General features: G+C 42.5%; 1 protein-coding gene and 2 non-coding genes across 4 annotated transcripts; all 3 read right to left on the bottom strand.

Moving 5' to 3' along the window:
* Window positions 1–7,687: 7,687 nt before the first annotated feature.
* LOC125463307 (solute carrier family 25 member 3-like) lies at window positions 7,688–15,759 on the bottom strand. 2 transcript variants are annotated; one of them, XM_048554433.2, is made up of 7 exons: window positions 15,499–15,759; window positions 15,072–15,202; window positions 13,832–14,011; window positions 12,503–12,684; window positions 9,403–9,575; window positions 8,939–9,049; window positions 7,688–8,847 (listed from the first exon to the last, which is right to left on the bottom strand). In XM_048554433.2, the coding sequence occupies exons 1-7, from the start codon at window positions 15,665–15,667 to the stop codon at window positions 8,690–8,692; spliced, it is 1,104 nt and encodes a 367-aa protein (XP_048410390.1). In that variant the 5' UTR covers window positions 15,668–15,759; the 3' UTR covers window positions 7,688–8,689. The 2 variants fall into 2 exon arrangements, with proteins under 2 accessions (XP_048410390.1, XP_048410391.1); XM_048554434.2 differs by lacking the exon at window positions 15,072–15,202 and adding an exon at window positions 14,773–14,897 and having other exon boundaries at window positions 15,499–15,758.
* Window positions 8,038–8,278, bottom strand: LOC125463451 (small nucleolar RNA SNORA53). The gene has a single exon (XR_007249825.1). It is a non-coding gene; the product is annotated as a small nucleolar RNA SNORA53 (small nucleolar RNA).
* LOC125463450 (small nucleolar RNA SNORA53) lies at window positions 12,214–12,465 on the bottom strand. The gene has a single exon (XR_007249824.1). It is a non-coding gene; the product is annotated as a small nucleolar RNA SNORA53 (small nucleolar RNA).
* Window positions 15,760–20,346: the final 4,587 nt, after the last annotated feature.

Here is a 20,346-nt window from a genome sequence, read left to right as displayed (position 1 = left end):
ATTACCTGGGTCTTTTGATTAATAGTCTAGCAATTATACCACGAGGTCATTGTCTCCCCAAGTTACGTGGCATGGTTAGTTGGCAAATTGCATATGAATTTGTCTTGTTCATAGGAGACACAGGGCAGTTTGTGGAAGGGTGTTTTCTGATTGGAGGTTTGTGATGAGTGGTGTTCTGCAAGGATCAGTGCTGGATCCTCTGTTGACTGTTATATAAATCATTGACTAAAACCATAGGTGGTCTGATTAGTAAGCTTGCAAACAACATGTAAATTGGTGGAGTTGTGGATAGCAAGTAAAGTTGAAAAAGGATACAGCAGGATTAGACCTGTTGGAAAGTTGGATGGAGAAATGGCAGATGGAGGTTAATCCGGACAAGTGTGAAGTAATGTATTTTAGGAGGACAAATGCATGAGGATGGTATATAGTAAATAGCAGAATCCTTAGGATCATTGATGTACAAAGAGATCTTGGGGTGCAAGTCTACAGCTCCCTGAAAGTGGCAACACAAGTGGATAAGGTCTTAAAAAACAGTGGCATGCTTGCCTTCATCAATCAAGGCATTGACTATAAAAATTGGCAAGTCATGTTGTAGCTGTATAAGAATTTAGTGAAATCACATTTGGAGTATTGTGTGCTGTTCTGGTCACCATACTGTTAGGAGGATGTGGAGGTTTTGGAGAGGCTGCAAAAGAAGTTTACCAGGATATTGTATCAGTGATAATGGGAACTGCAGTTGCTGGAGAATCCAAGATAACAAAGTGTGGAGCTGGATGAACACAGCAGGCCAAGCAGCATCTCAGGAGCACAAAAGCTGACGTTTCGGGCCTAGGCCCGAAACGTCAGCTTTTGTGCTCCTGAGATTCTGGTTTACCAGGATATTGCCTGGATTGGAGTGTATTAGTTAAAAGACGAGGTTTGACAAACTTGGATTGTTTTTGCTACATGATCAGAACCTGAGGGGTGACCTTACAGAAGTATATAAAATTAGGCATAGATGGGGCGAACAATTGGGAGTCTTCTTCCCAGGGTGGAAATGTCAAATACTAGGAAGCATAGATTTAATGTGAGAAAGAAAAAGCTTAAATGAAATGTATGGGTTAAAGTTTTTACACAGAGGCTGTAGGTGCCTGGAACACGCTGCGAAGGGATGTTGGAGAAGCAAAGAAAATAGCAATGATTAAGAGACATTTAGACAGACATGTGAACATGTAGGGCATGGGGGATGTGGATCTTCTTTAGACAGATGGGATTAATTTACAACAGCATCATGTTCGGCACTGACATGGCGGGAAGAAGGCCCTGTTTCTGTGCTATACTATTCTATGCTCATTCCCATGTGGAACCTTGTCAAGAGCCTTGCTGAAATCCATGTAATCTACATAATCTACAAACACTCTGTCACTTCCTTGAAAAATTCAACCATATTTGTGATACGTGACCTCCCTTTGACAAAGTATGCTGACTACCTCTGATCTAAACTTACATTTAGAGATTAGAAATAAGAAAGGAACGATCGCTTTGATGGGATTGTACTATAGGAGCCCAATAGTCAGAAATTGAGAAACAAGTGTGTAGGGAGATCTCAGATATATGTAAGATCAATAAGATTGTAATAATGGGGGATTTTAATATTCCAAACATTGACTTGAGCTACCATGGTATTAAAGGTTTGTATGGTGAAGAATTTGTCAAATGTGCTCAAGAAAATTTTATTTATCAATATGTGGATGCCCATACTAGACGTGGAGCAAAAGTAGATCTTCTTTTGAGTAACAAGGCAGGGCAGGTGGCTGAAGTAAAAGTGGGGGAAACACTTTGGGTCTAGTGATCATAATTTTTTCAGTTTCAAAATGGTTATGGAAATGAATAAGCCTTCCATTAAAGATTTTTAATTGGAGTAACGCAATTTTAAATGGTATGAGACAAGAACTTTCAAAAGTTGATTGGAATAGACTGTTTGCAGCTAAAAGGACATCTGACAAGTGAGAGGCTTTCAAGAGTGTGATGACGAGAATTCAGAGGCATTTTTTTCCAGTTAGAGTGAAGGGTAAGATTAAGGAACCATGGATCATATTGAGATTCTAGTCAAGAATAAAAGAGAATCTTATTTTAGATGTAGACAACTGGGTTCAAATGCGTTCTTACGGGCTTTCTTAAGAGAGAAATCAGGAAGGCAAAGAGAGAATATGAGAAAGCATTGGCAGATAAGATTAAGGATAATTCAAAGAGGCTCTACAAGTACACTAAGAGTAAGGGGTTAACTAAAGAGACCGTAGGTCCCCTTAAAGATCAAGGAGGTCATCTTTGTGTTGAACCCCAGGACATGGGAGAGATACTAAATGACTATTTCATGTTAGATCTTACTGCGGAGAAAGAAATGGAGGCTTGGGAACTCAGGGAAATAAATATTACAGAAGAGGAAATTCTAGAAGTCTTAGAGAACATAAAGCTGTGATAAATCTCCAGGACCTGATCTAATGTACCCCAAAATGCTGTGGCAAGTAAGGGAGGAAATTATAAGGTGATGCAGAAATACTTGCATCATCTGTAAGCCTGATAACTATAGGTGAGTAATGTTGTGCCTTTGTTTAAGAAGGGTTGTAAGGAGACACTGGGAAACTGTCTATCTATGAGTCTGACTTTAGTTGTGGAAAAATTTGTTGGAGGTGATTCTGAAAGAGAGGATTCAGACATTTAGAGAGGCAGAAATTGATGATGGGATAGTCAGCATGGTTTTGTGTGAGGGGAATTGTCTCACAAACTTTGTTGAGTTTTTTTTGAGGAAGTTACCAAAAAGATAGGAGGGCAGATTGGTAAGTGTTGTTTCCTTGGACTTTAGTAAATAGATCTTGATCAAATGGGTTAATGGGCTGAAAAATGGCAGATGGAGTTCAATCTGAATAAATGTGAGGTATTGCATTTTGGTAGAACAAACAAGGGCAGGACTGATTCAATTAATGGTAGGGCCTTGGATAATGTTGTAGGACCTAGTGGTTCAGGTACATAATTCTTCGAAGTTTGCATCATATATAGACAGGGTGGTTAAAGAGGCATTTAGCATGCTTATCTTCATTACTCAGTCCTTCGAGTATAGGATTTGGGAAGTCATGCTGTGGTTGAAGGATATTGGTGAGGTCATTTCTGGAGTACGACATCCAGCTCTGGTTGCCCAGTTTTGGGAAGCATATTATTAGGCTAAAAGGGGTTTGGAAGGAATTTACCAGGATTTTGTCAGATATGGAAAATTTGAGTCATAATGGCTGGCTAGGCTGGGACTTTTCACTGGAGTGTAGGAGTTTGAGAGGTAGCCTTAAAGACATTTATAATATCATGAGGGTATATTGGAGTCTCAAGTAAATAGGATAGTGAAGATGGTATTTGGGTGTGCTCACCTTTATTGGCCAGTGCATTGAATATAGGAGTTGGGAGGTCATGTTATGGATGTATAGGTATATTGGTTCGACCACTTTTGAAGCACTGTGTGCAATTTTGGTCTCCCTTCCATAGGAAGGATGTTATGAAACTTGAAAGGGTTCAGAAAAGATTTCTAAGGATTTGCCACCCTCTGTGTGAAAAAGTTGTTCATTAGGTCCCTTTTAAATCTTTCCCCTCTCAATTTAAGCCTATGCTCTCCAGTTTTGGACTCGCCCACATGAGGGAAAAAAACCTTGTCTATTCACAGTATCCATGCTCGTCATGATTTTCATAAATCTCAATAAGGTCACCTCTCACCTTCTGACGCTCCAGGGAAAATAGCCCCAGCCTATTCAGCCTCTCCTCAAAGCTCAAACCCTCCAACCCTGGCAATATCCTTGTAAATATTTTCTGAACCCTTGCAAGTTTCACAACATCCTTCCTATGGAGGGAGACCAGAATTGCAAGCAGTATTTCAAAAGTGGCTTAACCAATGTCCTATACATCTACAACATGACCTCACAACTCCTATACTCAATGCACTGACTAATAAAGGCAAGTATACCATACACTGCCTTCTCTATCCTGCCGACCTGTGATTCTGCTTTCAAGGAACTATGAACTTGCACCCCAAGGTCTCTTTATTCAGCAACATTCTCCAGGACCTTACCATTAAGTGTATAAGTCCTGTTCTGATTTGTCTTTCCAGAAATGCAGCATTTCGTGTTTATCTAGATCAAATGCCATCTGCAATACCTGCACATCTGCTAATGTGGTCTATTGTGTCTGCTGTTCACGATGTGGCCTCCTCTACATTGGGGAGACCAAGCAGAGGCTCGGAGACCGCTTTGTGGAACACCTACGTTTGGTTCATGACAAATGACACCTCCCAGTCGCAAACCACTTCAACTCCCTCTCCCACTCTCTGGATGACATGTCTGTCCTGGGCCTCCTCCAGTGTAACAATGATGCCATGCGAAAACTGGAGGAACAGCACCTCATATTTCACCTTGGAACCCTACAACCCAATGATCTCAATGTGGACCACTCCCAACCTCATCCCAAGACCAGCCCTCTCATCCCCACCTCCCTGACTTGTCCATCTTCTCTCCCACCTGTCCACTCTTCCCACCTGACTGCCCCATCCCCACCCCCATTTCCTATCTGCACTCACCTCTACTAGCTTCATCCCCACCTCCTTGATCTATCCATCTTCCCTCCCACCTGTCTGCCCCTCCCTCCTCCCTGACCAACCCCCATCCCAACTCTCTACCTACACTCATGTTCACTAGCTTCATCCCTGCCTCCTTGACCTGTCTGTTTTCTCTCCATCTATCTGCTCCACTATCCACCTTCTATCACTGCCTCCCCCATCTCTACTAATTTGAGCTCCCTTCCCCTCCCCCATTTCTGAAGAAGGGTCCAGACCCAAAATGTCAGCTTTCCTGCTCCTCCGATGCTGCCTGGCCTGTCTGCTGTATTCATCTAGCTCCACACCTTGTTTACTCAGACTCCAGCATCGGCAGTCCTACTATCTCTATATAAACCCCTTGTTAGGCCACGTTTGGAGTATTGTGTGCAATTTTGGTCACTACTTTATCAGAAGGACGTGGAAGCTTTGGAGAGAGTATAGAGAAGGTTCACCAGGATGTTGCCTGGTCTCGAGAGCATTGACTATGAGGAAAGGTTAAAAAGACTACGATTGTTTTCACTGGAGAGACAACGGCTGAGAGGAGACCTGATAGAGATCGACAAAAACTGAGAGGCATAGATAGGGTGGATAGTAAGAGGCTTTTTCCTAGGGTTGAAGTTTCAATTACAAGGGGGCACAGGTTCAAGGTCAGAGGGGGGAAGTTTAAGGGAGATGTGTGAGGTAAGTTTTTCACAGAGTGGTAGCAGCCTGGAATGCACTACCAGAAGAGGTGGTGGAAACGGGCACATTGAAGACATTTAAGAGGCACCTAGATGGGTACATGAAAAGGGAAGGAATACAAGGATACGGATTGAAAAATCACAGGTTTTGTTTTTAGATTAATTAGGGCATGATGGTCGGCACTGGTTGGAGGGCTGAATGGCCTATTCCTGTGCAGTACTTTTTCATTTGTTCATTCTAACTCTGAGGTGACCTTTGCTGTCCATTACATCCACTTTTTTCTTCAATAGCTTCCTTGCCACTGATGTGAGACTTGGAAATTTGTGTCAGGGTCCATGTCATATCCCCCCTCATCTCCCATAGCAGTCTGGGATACAACCCATTTGTATTGGCGATTTGTCCCCTTTTTAATCCTATGAATCCCCCACACTCCTTACATCAGTCTGCTCAAGAATTTCATCTATCTTCTGTACCTCAATCCTCCTCCTTCCAAGTAGAGACAGATGTGATGTATTCATTTAACACTCTACCGATGTCTTCAGGCTTCAGTGATAATGGGAACTGCAGATGCTGGAGAATCCAAGATAACAAAGTGTGGAGCTGGATGAACACAGCAGGCCAAGCAGCATCTCAGGAGCACAAAAGCTGACGTTTCGGGCCTAGACATTGTTTTGCTCCCTTAGACCCCAGTAGGCCCACCTCCTTTTCTTTTTATTCTCTTCCTCTTGATATATTTGTTGATAATTTTGGTGTTCTCCCTAATCTTGTCTGTTGATTTGCTCCCTTTGTACCTGTAGCATGTCTGTAGTGGCATAGTGGTTAGCACTGCAACCCCATGGTGCCAGGGATCTGGTTTCGATTTCACCCTTGGGAGCAACTGTCTTTGAATTTGCACATTGTCCCTGTTTTTGCTGGGTGCTGTGGTTTCCTCCTGCAGTCCAAAGATGTGCAAGTTAGATGGATTGCTAACTTATGCATAGCGTTTAGGGATGAGCAGGCTATGTGGGTTAGTCATGGGAAATGTAATGGTTAGGGGGAACTGGTCTCTGTATGATGGTCTTCAGAGGGTTGGTGTTGGGCTGAATGGCCTATTCCCCAGACCTGTAGGGAATTCTATGAAGTCTCTCTTCCTTTTATTCCAGTTTGGAATAATTCCTACGTATCCAGGTTTTCTGGGCTTGTTGCTCCCACATTTCACCTAAGCAATATTCCCCCACTGTATCTTTATGGACTTGACCATGATTGACACCTCAAATAACTGCTCCCAATCTATTTTGGATAATCTATTACTAAAATGTTTCTCTATCACCTGAGGTATTTGACTCTAGCATTCAGAACTTGGTCCAACAGCTCACCAACCCTTGTAAGACCATCTATATGTTGATATATTAAGCTTTCATATGTACACGTCACAGAATCTTCCCCCTAAATCCTTTATACTGATTATCCCAGTTAACATCATAGTAGTGGAAGTCCCCTAATATACTTATTCCATATTTACAAACTTTAGTGAAGTTACTATATACCTGTTCCTCAATTGCCTGCTGTTAGGTTCCCTGCCACTGCAACTATCCCAAGCTATCATCCCTCTTTACTGCAGCAATGGACTCCCTAAACTCAATTCAACACTTTCACCATTGCACTCTCCCCTCTCCTGCCTGAAAATATGCCTCTAGAATGTTGTTACTAGTCTCATCCCTCTCAAACCATGTCTGTGATAGCAATACTACAAGCCAGCAGAGACTATTCAGTTTCACCTTTTATTTACTTATCACATGGCTGAACCTACCGTCTCGGATTCTTCTCTAAAGTTACGCTTTGTCACTAACTACCATGCTGTGACCCTGTCAAACCAGTTTAAACACTACTTAAACTGTCCTGCTGGACAGGAACCACTTTTGACAATTCAGGCATCTAAAATCCCCTCTCCAGCACCAACTCTAGAGCCACACCTTCATCTGCCTTTTTTTGTATCTCATTTGCATATGACACTAAGGGGTAATCCTGAGATTACAGTCTTCAAACAAAAAAAATCCTACTTCAACTGCCTAGGTCCCTGTGCTCTTGATACAAGATCTGCTAGCACCAACACAGTTGTTGTAAAGCACAAAAATTTTAAAATGTAGGAAAGTTTTGAAGTTATGTCAACCTTTTGGCCACCCATTCAAGCTATATCCACTCAGATTCCTTAAACCCCTAAATCACATCCAAGGTCAGTAAATTTTGGTACATGACCACTGTTGAAGTTAATATACAGTAAGTCTTACTTTGCACAACTCCCAACAGTTAACAGATTCCCAGCCTGGGGGAAAACCCTTTAAGACAGACTTACTGTTAACCAATCCTCAAGCAGAACCAAAAGTGAACACATTCAAGAGTAAAATGAGAGAAAAAACCTGACTGTTGCAAATATTCTTTAATGCTTATTGACCCAAATAACCAAAAGACCAGAGTGGAACCTACAGTAAATAACATGTACAAAATGAGTCTTGGTTCCATTTTAGTGGAAGACAGATTATTAAACATTTAACACTTTGAAATGGCAAAATGTAAAAATATTGCAATTCCCCAAATGTCACAGCTATTTTACTGTCAAAATCTCAGTCACTTCTTGATGTAGCCACTGCTGTATCAAAAAGGTGATTCTGCACAACCAGCAATAGTGTCATGGGGTCATTAAGCAGCTAGAATAACTTGCGAACTTCTCATTTTATTGCAACATTTAAACAAGATCAAATTTTGATGAACATGTTCACACAGCAGCAAAGTGGTACATAACAGCCTGCTCATTGACATCAGAACAGATGGGCTGCAATGCAGGGGTATTACTCCCACACACCAATGACTCAAGCACCTTCAACTGAGCAACCTCAAAGTTGATGAGTGTAAGCTGTCAGCACATTGCAGAATCCAACACCAGGGTGAAGAGAACCACCAGCAAAACAGAACACAGATAATCCCAAAGGAGGTGCATCTAAGGAGTGTTTAAATAACTGTCCCAACAAAACCTATAACAAGTGGCACTGAAATTTACAAATTCAGATAAATTAGGCAACACTAAAATATCTACAGGCTTGAAACATTTTGTACTTGATTGAAGAGGTGCAATGCAAAAAACAGGTGGGTTTAGCTGCTTATCAATACTGAATTTCCAGAATGAAATGATTTGTTTTAAATCACAACCATGCTTAAATAAACCAATTATAAGTTACACATCTAAAAACATGGGTCACTGTTCTTTATTCAGAATTGGAGTTGATGTATACGCTGCACTCACTGCTGTGCTTCATCAACATGACATTACAGACATGATATTTTCAGTATTAAATAGCTCTTTTACATGTCTTATGATGCGACATATCTGGCTTAGCCAGGACAACAAATTAAGTCCACCCATTTTTACTGCAACCCAAGTTTCTTTTTCAGTGATGCTGGCATCTCAGGGGGAGGTGGACGAGGAAGTCTGAAGTAGACCTTAACAGAGTCATAGATAAACCACTGCAGAGCCGTCAGCGTGCCAATCATGATAATACGAGCAATGAGTCCTTTCCACACTCCTGTAAAACAAAGACATTGAATGGAATCAATGGACTACACACGTTCAACTTGGAAATGCCACACTTTCTGATATGTAGAGCAATGGCTTACCTACGGGTCCAAGCCTTTTCAGAACCTGGAATGCACTGCTACCTTTTTCCTTGTTCAAAACTGACACCACAGAGTCAGCAGGGTGAGACACAATAGCACAGAAAACACCAGCTGAAAGAAACAGATAGTAGTTAATTTGACACCATAGAAGAATGACCTTCCCATACTCTATCCACAAAAGACTGCCAAGGATGAAGTTTAATTGAAATTTGCAAAAGTTTTTTTTAAGAAATACAGATTCAAAACAGATGAATGGAGTTAAAACACAGACATTTCAAAGCTAAGACTGAAAGTTGTTATCTAGCCTCCAACATGAAGTGGTGCTGGTGAACTGTTATTGTTACAACGATAAATGTGGAGGAGACTCTAAATGTCTGAAGGTATTTAGAAACAAGGTTGCATTCTATTAGCTGATGTACCAACAGGACAGCCAGAATATTTATACCAGACAATAATTTTCTTACCAATATAGCCAGCAATAAATGTCACCACCAGCTGCTCAGCTTTTGTACAACTGTCACGAGGTTTAGGCACCACATATTTATATAGTGCTTCAACTGTGCGCTCAAAGCAAGCAAACTTCATCATTGTGTAGGGAATCTGTCTCATCCACAGAGGGGAAACACCTTTGTAAAATCTGTTGAGAGTGATAAGACTGTTGAAACTCAGAAGGTCTCATGCCATCCAACACAGAATAATGCAATTGGAATAAATGAATTCCACATTCTACTAAATAAAAAACCCCATCTTTTCGGTGCATCTTATGGATGCTTGGTTAACATCTATATATAATGCAGCTAAACAGAACTTGAATTTGACAATTATTGGTTTTCCAATTATCCTGCATATTCAGTATACTTTCTCCAAAAGGAGTAGATGTCACCACAATGAAATCAAATGCACATAAAATGTGTTTTATTACAAAATTCACTAAGACACTGCAATTTAAATCCTAACTTTACTTCTACATCCAAAAATCGATGATGCTAGAAACATGTGAATCTCTTCTGTGAAACCACATCCTTCCTCTCCTGTGATGTCAAGAACTGCACACAACACCCAGACATGGCTAAAGTAGAGATAGATCTAGCTCCATCACAAGGAGCTCCTTGCTCTTGTTGGATGCTTGCCTTTATTAGTTGAAAAACATGCTTTTTATTTAAAAAAGCATTCCTGTTGCTTTCAAGGATCCCACTGACACCAAGGCTGTTCTGATCTGCTGCATTTGAGGGTCCTAACAGTACACATGTATTCTTGACTTTTTAGCCCTCCTAAAATGCAAAACCTCTCACTTTTCAGGATTAAATTCCTTTTGCCAGAGCCCATCTAACCAACCTATCATCCTGTAGCCTAAGGTTGTCCCCCCTTAACATTTACTACACCTCCAAAATCTCAGGTCACCAGACTTTAGTCATACCTTCTCATTCGCATCTAGACTATTAATATACGCAACAGTAAAAAGGAGCCAGTACTGAACCCTTAAGTAAGCCAAAGGACTCCGGCTTCCAATCACAAAAAACCAAACCCTTCAACCATCACCCTATGCTTTCCTCCACTAAACCAATTTTTGGAAGGAATCTGTCAAAATGTCTTGGATCCCATGGGCTATTAAGTTCTTAACCAGTCTGCCATGGAACCTTGTCAAAAGCCTTGTTAAGTCCATGTAAACACACTAACCTCACAGAAGTTAACTCCTGGAAATATTCAATTTGTTTAACACAAAGACATGATGTGAGTTTGGTCGCTGAGCTGGAAGGTTAGTTTTCAGACGTTTCATCATTCTAGGTAACATCAGTGAACCTCCGAAGCGCTGGTGTTGTTATGTCCCGCTTTCGATTTATCTGGTTAGGTTTCCTTGGGTTGGTGATGTCATTTCCTGTTCTTTTTCTCAGGGGATGGTAGATTGGCTCCAAATCAATGTGTTTGTTGATGGAGTTCCGGTTGGAATGCCATGCTTCTAGGAATTCTCGTGCGTGTCTCTGTTTGGCTTGTCCTAGGATGGATGTGTTGTCTCAATCAAAGTGGCGTCCTTCCTCATCTGTATGTAAGGATACGAGCGATAGTGGGGTTACGGTTAGGGTTAGGACCCACTATCACTCGTATCCTTACATACAGATGTGGAAGGACGCCACTTTGATTGAGACAACACATCCATCCTAGGACAAGCCAAACAGAGACACGCAAGAGAATTCCTAGAAGCATGGCATTCCAACAGGAACTCCATCAACAAACACATTGATTTGGGGCCAATCTACCATCCCCTGAGAAAAAGAACAGGAAATGACATCACCAAACGCAGGAAATGACATCACCAACCCAAGGAAACCTAACCAGATAAATCGAAAGCCGGACACAACACCAGCGCTTCGTCGGAGGCTCACTGATGATGTTACCTAGAATGGTGACGAAATGTCTGAAAACTAACCTTCCAGCTCAGCGAGCAAACTCACATCCAGAACCTCAACCTGAGCTACAAATCTTCTCAAAACTCGCTAACACAAAGACATGCTGACTATCTTTGATTATCCTTTGCCTTTCCAAATAGGGTTAATTCTGTTCCTCAGAACTTCTTCCAATGGTTTTCCTACCTTAAATTTAGACACATTGGTCAGCGATTTCCTGATTTATTCCTCAACATTATTTATGAGTGGCACCACATTAGCTATCCTCCCACACCCCAAGTGGATAGAACATTTGACCCTACAAATGTTTCCAAGCTTCCCACAGCAGCCTGGGATACATCGCCCAATTTATCCACTCTCTAGCACTGTAAAACCACTAATACCTCCTTGCTACATGCTTTTTAAGCAAATATATCACAGCACCCAAGTTCATTGATGCCATCCTTGTCTACAGTACACAGAGATACAACATATCCATTTGAACTGTCAGTTTTGTCTTCCATCTCCAGTTTGTCAGATGAGAGATCTCGACTTTGAAGATAGAACTAAGGGGTCACTACAAGAAAAAAGGATTACCCGTTTAAGACAGGGGAGGGAAATTTTTCTTTCAGAGGGTCACGTGTTTTGAGAGATTGGAAGCAGTCCTTCAATATTCAAAGCAAAAGCAGCTGAATTCTGAAAGCCATCATTGGAAACATGATGCCTCTAGCAAAGAGGCATCTGGTAATTGACCGTTGGAACACCAATACTCCTGCATACACTAGACTCATTTCAATTTTGTGACATCTACTGTAATGATGAAAATTCTGACTTCTATATTGGTAGACATTGATCACAAGACAAAATACTTGGAAACACAAATCAATTTGTTTTGATGTCCGCAAACCAGCCAAGTTCCAATGGCAGAAAACAGCTTGCCAAACACAGGCTGTTCACATTGGAACAGATGTGGCTAATGTGCAGGTATATTATTCTCACACACCAATGACTCAAGCACCTTTGACTGTACAACCATACAAGTTGTGGACTATCTGATAACTAAACTGAAAAACTCACTGCATGCAGTGAGTTCTGCCAGTAGAGCAAAACAGATATGCCCCAAAGATGGATCTAAGGAAATGTGTTGTTCTACTTTTATTAAATAAATGCAATCCATACTTACGCCCACAGGCCTTCTTCAGCATACATTTTAGGAAGAGCTTCTCTCAGAGTGTTGGCATAACCAGGCTGGGTCTGAATACGGACCTTACAAGCCTCCATTGGAGCAAGTGCGATATCAGCAAAGAACTCAGCACTGGCAGATGCAGCAAGATATAAAGATGTACGCCAGAGATAAGCATTTTCCTGGAGTGAAACAGGAAGATTAAATCTGTCTGACTGAATATACAATCATTGGTTCATAGCAGTCAAAAGGAAATTCCTCTCATCCTCAGATGGTGCAATATGTTGAGTACTGTAACTAACCTGCCCTTCTCTATTCGATAGTCACTGTACTACTCCTAACTACAAATCCAAAAGTCTGTTGACCTGCAATGTGATGATGTCTTTACTCTCATTGTAACAATTCTGTACAGATCACCAGAACTTTCAACACCTGCTTCACCATACAGATGGGGGCAGCATTTGACAAGTTGGAATAGCTCCACCTCTTACTGCAGCTCCAGACTGATCTAGGTTTTCATGCAAAATCAATGCAGAAATCTTGGTCAAGGAATCTGACCTTCAAAAATCACCTTAACTGGCCAGTTTACCCTGTTTAAACTGCATTATTTGGATATATCATGTTCTACACCCAACTAAAACTTCAAATCAAAATACCTCAGGTACTGAAATGCAGAATTAAAAATTTGATGTCTTATAATAAGCCCAATACAAGGATCATAAATTCAGAACAACACCTTCAATATCACTTGGTTAAAGATTGCAAGGGATGGGCTAGAACAACAACATTTACAAACTAAACTGCTCCAATGTCAATCAAAAAGGAGGGGACATCGATGCTCTATGTAACCAGTAAATTCAACAATAGATTACAGAAGACAAAATATGCCAGTTAGAATCTAACTTCAGGAGGAACTCAAAACAGCAATAAATTCACATGAACTGCTAGAATTCCAAGTCTCCTTCATGACAGTTCAGCTCAACTCTACTGCTTAAATTCACAGCCCTTTAACAACATCTTCAGTCTCAAAGATCCCCACCAAGAGTTCATCTGTGCTGACAAACTCTCTATAGGATTGTTCCTTTGCTATTCAGCATTACTTACTGTGATTACTAACAGCACCAATGCAAAAGAACACATGAATCTCTCTACTATTAAAGAGGCCCAAAAGCACCACCTCCACAAAAATATTTTTATCTGATTGCTGAACCTTGTGAACAAAAAACATATTTTCACCCATGGAGCACAAACTACAACTCACTGGAGGAAAGAAATCTCGGACAAAAAAGCGACACTAGCAGTGAAACAGAACACTAAGAAAATACTTACTTCACCCAGTATTTCACCATATATGTTCTTGAAAACTTCATAGAAACCAAATTTACATAGCCCTTGCATTGAATAGCCAATAAATGTTGGAGCCCATCCTTTTCCCAGACCACGAACACCATCTTCTTTCAGAGTGACAGAAAATCCTTTGAAGATGCTCTGGTATTTTCCAGGATCCACCTAATCACAAGAATGCAAAAAAGATCATTTAGATACAGGCTAAGTTACAAAACTTTTCACCCAAGAATGGAGAATCAACATTTAAATGGCAAAAGAAAGCTCTCATGCTGAAGGGGATTCAGATTCCCTGTACATCACAACAAACGCAATCCAGCAAAACTTGTCTACTAATCAAATGTCAGCTATGAATCAACTGCATTACCTCTCTTTTTAATACTGTAGCTAATAAAAGTTGCACAGGGCAAACAGAACTGGGTAGCAGGCACAAGAACTAGGAACAACTCATTTTTGAGCACATTTGCAGTTAAACTAATTTTACACAAGATATCACAATCACCACTTGATCCTATAGAACTAGGAAGTTTGATAAGCAAATTAAGAGTGGTCATGCATCATAACCATCAAACCAATGCAAGTCAGACTTCTGTGCCGTTAGTACCAGACTCTCATATACAGCCTATGACACTGAAGATTCCATTTCAATTTCCTGCTTTCGTTTTTTTGAAAAAATGCTACATTTTATGAGTACCCAAAAAGTGAAGGTGACAACCTCACTACAATTCCCCACAAACTGGCATACCGCCATTAAATCCTATTTAACTAAAAATATTACCACTACCGGCACAAGTTTTTTTGGGGTAGGTTTAATCCAGCAACAGCCTCTCACACTACTCACTGGACAGATAGGCTGCTCGGTTTGAACTGATTGCGAACTGCAGTAAAACTCAGGTACAGCTCGTGTTAAAGAGGCGGATACACACCTGAATGCGACACTTCACCAGATCCAAGGGCACTACAGCAGTGTGTGTTAGCCCACAGCTCAAGACACCTCCAAATCCACATAAAGCATAAAACTTGGCGGAACCATACTCGCAGCTGTACTCCTCTGCAGTCAGTGAGACACAAAGACACACCATGCGGTTAGTTCATGCAGCGCCGAAAGGGCGAGGTGGGTTCCCGGGTCCACCAGCTGCCCCTACCATCCCCTCGCCCTCACTCTCGGAGCTGGGCTGTGCGCCCAGCCCTCCCAGGAGGTGAGGGGGAGAAGTCATGCTCCAACCTGAATCCGACACTTCACCAGGTCCAAGGGCACCACGGCAGTGTGGGTCGTCCCGCAGCTCAGGATACCGCCCAGGCCGCACAGGGCGTAGAAGCGAGCCGAGCCGTACTCGCAGCTATACTGCTCCTGCTCTGTGTAGGAGGGGGAAAAGGAGAGAGAGAGGGACAGAGAGAGAGAGAGAGAGAGGTGAGAGCGAAACCAGGCCCCGGCGGGCGGGGGGTGGGAAGGGTAACTGGCATTGACCCGCCGAGGTCAGCGGTACACCCGGCCAAGGGCACACTAGGCCTCAGGTCCTAGAGGAAGCAACCACAGCACCGGGCTCCTCACTCTGCCCCGCTCTCTTCTTCCTCCCCACCATTCCCCGGCCTCTCCCTTCAGCCTGGGGTCTCAGTCTGACCCCAACTCTGCCCCCAACCGCCGGCATTACCTTTGACAGCGGCGGCAGCCAGGCGCCGGCGAGGGGCGACGCGTTCACTGGGCAGCGAGGTTTTGCTAGCGGCGTGTGGATGTGGGGAGGCGGGTTCTGTGAGGAGCTGGAAGCGGGGAGCATTGAAGGGGTTTCCCCCGGATAGGGCGAGCAGCGAGCTCGGGTACATGGCCGTTACGAGCTGATTCTCTATAAAATGGCGGTGGCGGCAGCTCGAGACCCCGACCTCCCGCTTAAGGCGTCCTTCACACGTCACCGTGACGCTAGGCGCAGCTCAACTCTTCATTGGCTCATGGACGGAGCATGTGATCAGAGGCCGTCTTGACCCTTGGCGCAGCCGCACTCCGCTTGTTGTTCGTGGGCGGCTGACGGACTTCCCTGCCCGGTTGGCCGGTGTTTACTGCCAGAGTTACACGGCGTGGAAATAGACCCTTCTGTCCGAGTCAGCCACGTATCTTAGTCTGATCTAGTCAAATTTACCAATATCCCTCTAAACCCTTCTTATTCATGTACGATCCAGATGCCTTTTAAATGTTCTACCAGCCGTCACCTCCTCTGGCAGTTCCCTCCATACACGCACCCCCCCACTCTCTGCATGAAAAAGTTGCCCCTTAGGTCCTTTTAAATCTTTCCCCTCTAGTTTTGGTCTTCCCTACTCTGGGGAAAAAGACCTTGGCTGTTGACCTAATCTATGCCCCTCGTGATTTTACAAACTTATATAAGGTCACCCCTCAGTCTCTGACGTACCAGGGGAAAGAAAAGCTACAGCCTATACAGCCTCTCCCTGTAGCTCAAACCCTCTAAAACAGACAACATGCTCGTAAATCTTTTATGAACCCTTTTAACTTCAGCAACATCGTTCCTATATTAGGGACAGGCTTAGGGACTGCCTGGTCCCTATTTCCCTCAAGGTGTTGGCAGCAGTGAAGCTGCGTCCTTAAACTACAGTCAATGTTCTACAGATAGACCGACAATGTCAATAGAGAGGGAGTTCCAGGATGAACCCAATTCCCAGAATGGTGGTTGATTTTTAGATCAAAATGGCAACTGACTTGGGAGGGGAATTTGCAGTTAGAGTGGTGTTTCCTTGTATCTGCTGCCACTGCACTTCTAGCTCATTGTCACCTCACCTTTTCACATGGAGGGAGTTCATTTAATCTCTTTTCTCACTCAAGAATGGTGAACAAATTTCAAGATGAGGTTGGCACACCAGTAAACAAATTTAGCAGCAGAAAATTGCAAAGGAATAAGTCAGTAAGTAACAGTGTCAAAGTATAAAGTGTCAACTAATACAAAGTGTGGAGCTGGATGAACACAGCAGGCCAAGCAGCATCTTAGGACTACAATAGCTGACATTTCAGGCCTAGACTCTTCATCAGGAAAGGGGGATGGGGACAGGATTCTGAAATAAATAGGGAGAGAGAGGGAGGCAGACCGAAGATGGATAGAGAAGACAGGTGGAGAGGAGAGTATGGATGGGGAGGGGATAGGTTTCAAGGCCAAAGAGACGACAAGAGAGTTGCAGTGGGAGAGAGATCCCCTGAGGTTGGTCCGGAGGGGGGAGGGTTAACTTCTTCAGGTTAGGCATCCTGGAAGTGGCTTTGCAGTGAGATTAAAATTGTGATCAGAGATAATGGGAACTGCAGATGCTGGAGAATCCGAGATAGCAAAGTGTGGAGCTGGATGAACACAGCAGGCCAAGCAGCATCTTAGGAGTACAAAAGCTGATGTTTCGGGCCTAGACCCTTCATCAGAAAAGAGGGATGGGGAGAGGATTCTGAAATAAATAGGGAGACAAGGGGAGGCGGACTGAAGATGGATAGAGGAGAAGATAGGTGGAGAGTACAGGTGGGAAGGTAGGGAGGGGATAGGTCAGTCCAGGGAGGACGGACAGGTCAAGGGGGCGGGAAGAGGTTGGTAGATAGGCCTTTTTGGTAGAAAAGATCAAGGCCAAACTAGGAACTTGAGTTTAATTAAAACAAATCTTGTTTCTGCCTCTGATTACATACAATCTGAGCTGACAACAGCAGAATCCTTACAAGAGTGAGGATTACCTTCAAGCATGGGATTTTTCCCACTCTTCCAGCTTGTTTTTTGGACACACCTTTATGGAGGCGAGGCAGAGAAGACAGTGTTTGCTTTCCCAGCTGGGGAAAATAGAACATAGAGGCACAGAACACAAGAAATAAGAACAGGTCATTGCCATTCAGCCTCTTGAGCCTGCTCCACCATTCAATAGGATCATGGCTGGCCCAATATCCAATTCCCCATAACTCTTGACTCATGAATATGTCTTATTTCAGCCTGAACATACACAAGAACTTTGTCTCCACACCTCTCTGTGGCAAGGTATTCCAAAGACACTCAAACTTAAGAAGAAATTCTCCTCATTGCCGTCTTAAATCTGCATCCCTTTATTCTGAGACTATGCCCTCTGGTCCCAGACTTTCAAAACAGAGCAACATTCTTTGAGTCTTTACCTTATTAAGCCCCTTACGAATCCTACATGTCCTAATGAGATTACCTCTTTTTCTAAATTCCAGTAAATTCAGTCCCAACCTCTTTAGCCTTTGATCATAAGATAATCCCTCCACACTGGGGATTAGAGATGATGGACAGATTTTTGATCAATGAGTTGAGGGATATGGGAGGGTAGGCAGGAAAATGAACCTGAAGCTCAAGATCAGATATGATTATGTTGATTGGTGGATGCGCTCAATGAGCTGCAATAACATTTCTTGTCTTCCTGTGCTGAAGAAAGGTTGAGAGTGTGCATGCAGCAGGACATGGCACTGAGCATTGATCTCAGGCAGTCCAACTGAAAGAGGCACACTGCCAAACTGAGCTTTCCTAGATAGCACATCAAACACGAGATGGGAAATTGCAATGAAGATGAACAAAGTGAGAGACAAAAACTGAACTCTTACTGGAGGAAAGAGCAGAACTACTTAACCATTGGATATTCTTGGAACAGACGTTCCAGAATCTGTAATATTTTGCTTTTGTGCTATTCATGCATCTGAATGAATTGGGACCAAGGTTCATATCTGAAAAGATAAACTGAGTTGTAGAAAGGACTTTAAACTAATAAAGAGTGATGCTGAGGGTTCTGGCAGAATAATGAAACCAAATACTGTTTGCAAAAGGATGACAGCAAAGTCCAAATCTATTGATTAACGACTACATAAAATATTTTAAGCCAGTTGCCCTTTATTTTATATTACGCTGGTATGGAATCAAAGAACTGTGGATGCCAGATATATGAAACACACAAAAACAGAAACCCTTCTTCAGAACTGTTTTAAAGTCTCTGTTGAGAGATACAAATCATTACCTCACTCTATTCCCATGGCTATGTAAATTTATTTCTTCCATCTAAATTCCAGCTCTCCCTCTCTGCTACATCAATTTACTACTTTCTGCTGACAGCAAATTGGAATCAAAGGATAGCTTATTTTTAGCTACTGAACTATAGTCACTACCTGACCTGAACAGCTACTATCTCAATGTCTATAGTAAATGGATCAATGGTCAGAGGACTGCCTGACAGATGCATTATTTAATTGATTCTTACTCCAGAGTTGACTTCTTTCTATCTGCCTAATTTTCTCTCCTCTCTCATTCTGTAGAGCTTTACAGGTTTCTACGAAATCCAACACCCCATTCTTCTAAATTCCAGGGAACATAGTCCTAACTAATCCATTGTCTCTTTATGCATCAGTCCCGTCACCCCAGATATCAGTTTGGTAAACCCTTGTTACACTCACTACGTAGCCAGGACATCCTTCGTCAGATAAGGAAACCAAAACTGCACACAATACTCCAAGTGTGGTCTCGCCAAGACACTGTACAATTGCAGCAAGATATCCCTACTCCTGGACTCAAATCCTTTTGCTGCGAAGGCTAATGTACCACTTGTCTTCTTCACCACTTGCTGCACCTGCATCTAAACTTTCAGTTACTGGAGTACAAGGACCATCAGATCTCAATACATCTCCCCATTCCCAATCCAGCATCATTCAAATAATAACCTACCTTCTTGTTTTTGCCAAAGTGGATAACCTCATCTTTATCCACATTTCACTATCATCTGGCCACTCACTTTACTTGTCGATGCAGCATACAGTTGTTTGTGATCACTATGTGTTCCCCTGAAAGGAGGTAACTAAATGCAGGTAAAAGATGTGTAAGGTTTGGTCATGCCAAATCGCCCATTGTATCCAGGGACATGCAGGCTAGGTGGATTAACCATGGGAAATGCTGGGTTATAGGGATAGGGTGGGGGTGGATCTGAGTGGGATGCTCTTTGGAGGGCAGTGGAGTCTCAATGGGTCAAATGGCCTGCTTCCATACTGTAGGGATTCTATGATTTTGGAACATCTCTGTTCAGTCTGGAGTTTTCTCTTGCCTGTCATTTGAAGTCCTCACTACTTTCCTACTTGGGCTTCCTTGTTACCTACACTGTTCTAATGAAATTCAACATTTGTTGTTCAATTGACCACTTAACAGCTTTCAGAATCAAGGCTGTTCAACGCTGAGATCAACAATTCCCCATCATAATTAATGTTGCCTTTTTGCTGGACAACAGCAGTCGGTAAAGATTCTGTGATTTCTATTTATGTCTCCTTTCAATAGATCTTTCTGCTGTATTAACACTTCATGCCTTGCAGTAGGAGGAATCACCCCATTCCACCTGCACTGGAAACTTCTTTGCAGTTGTTCTTTCTTTACACTATCAAATAAGTTGCTTATTTTACATAGAATGAAACCAGTTAGGTTCCAAGATCTGACTGCCTTGTGTTTAGGAACCAACAAGTACGTTAAAGTCATGTTTGTAACATCAGATAC

The sequence above is a fragment of the Stegostoma tigrinum genome, chromosome 25 (genome assembly GCF_030684315.1).
Source record: "Stegostoma tigrinum isolate sSteTig4 chromosome 25, sSteTig4.hap1, whole genome shotgun sequence".
In the NCBI taxonomy this organism is placed as follows: Eukaryota; Metazoa; Chordata; class Chondrichthyes; order Orectolobiformes; family Stegostomatidae; genus Stegostoma; species Stegostoma tigrinum.
The sequence above is the reverse complement of the archived record's forward strand: the minus strand, read 5'-3'. Positions and strand labels throughout refer to the sequence as shown.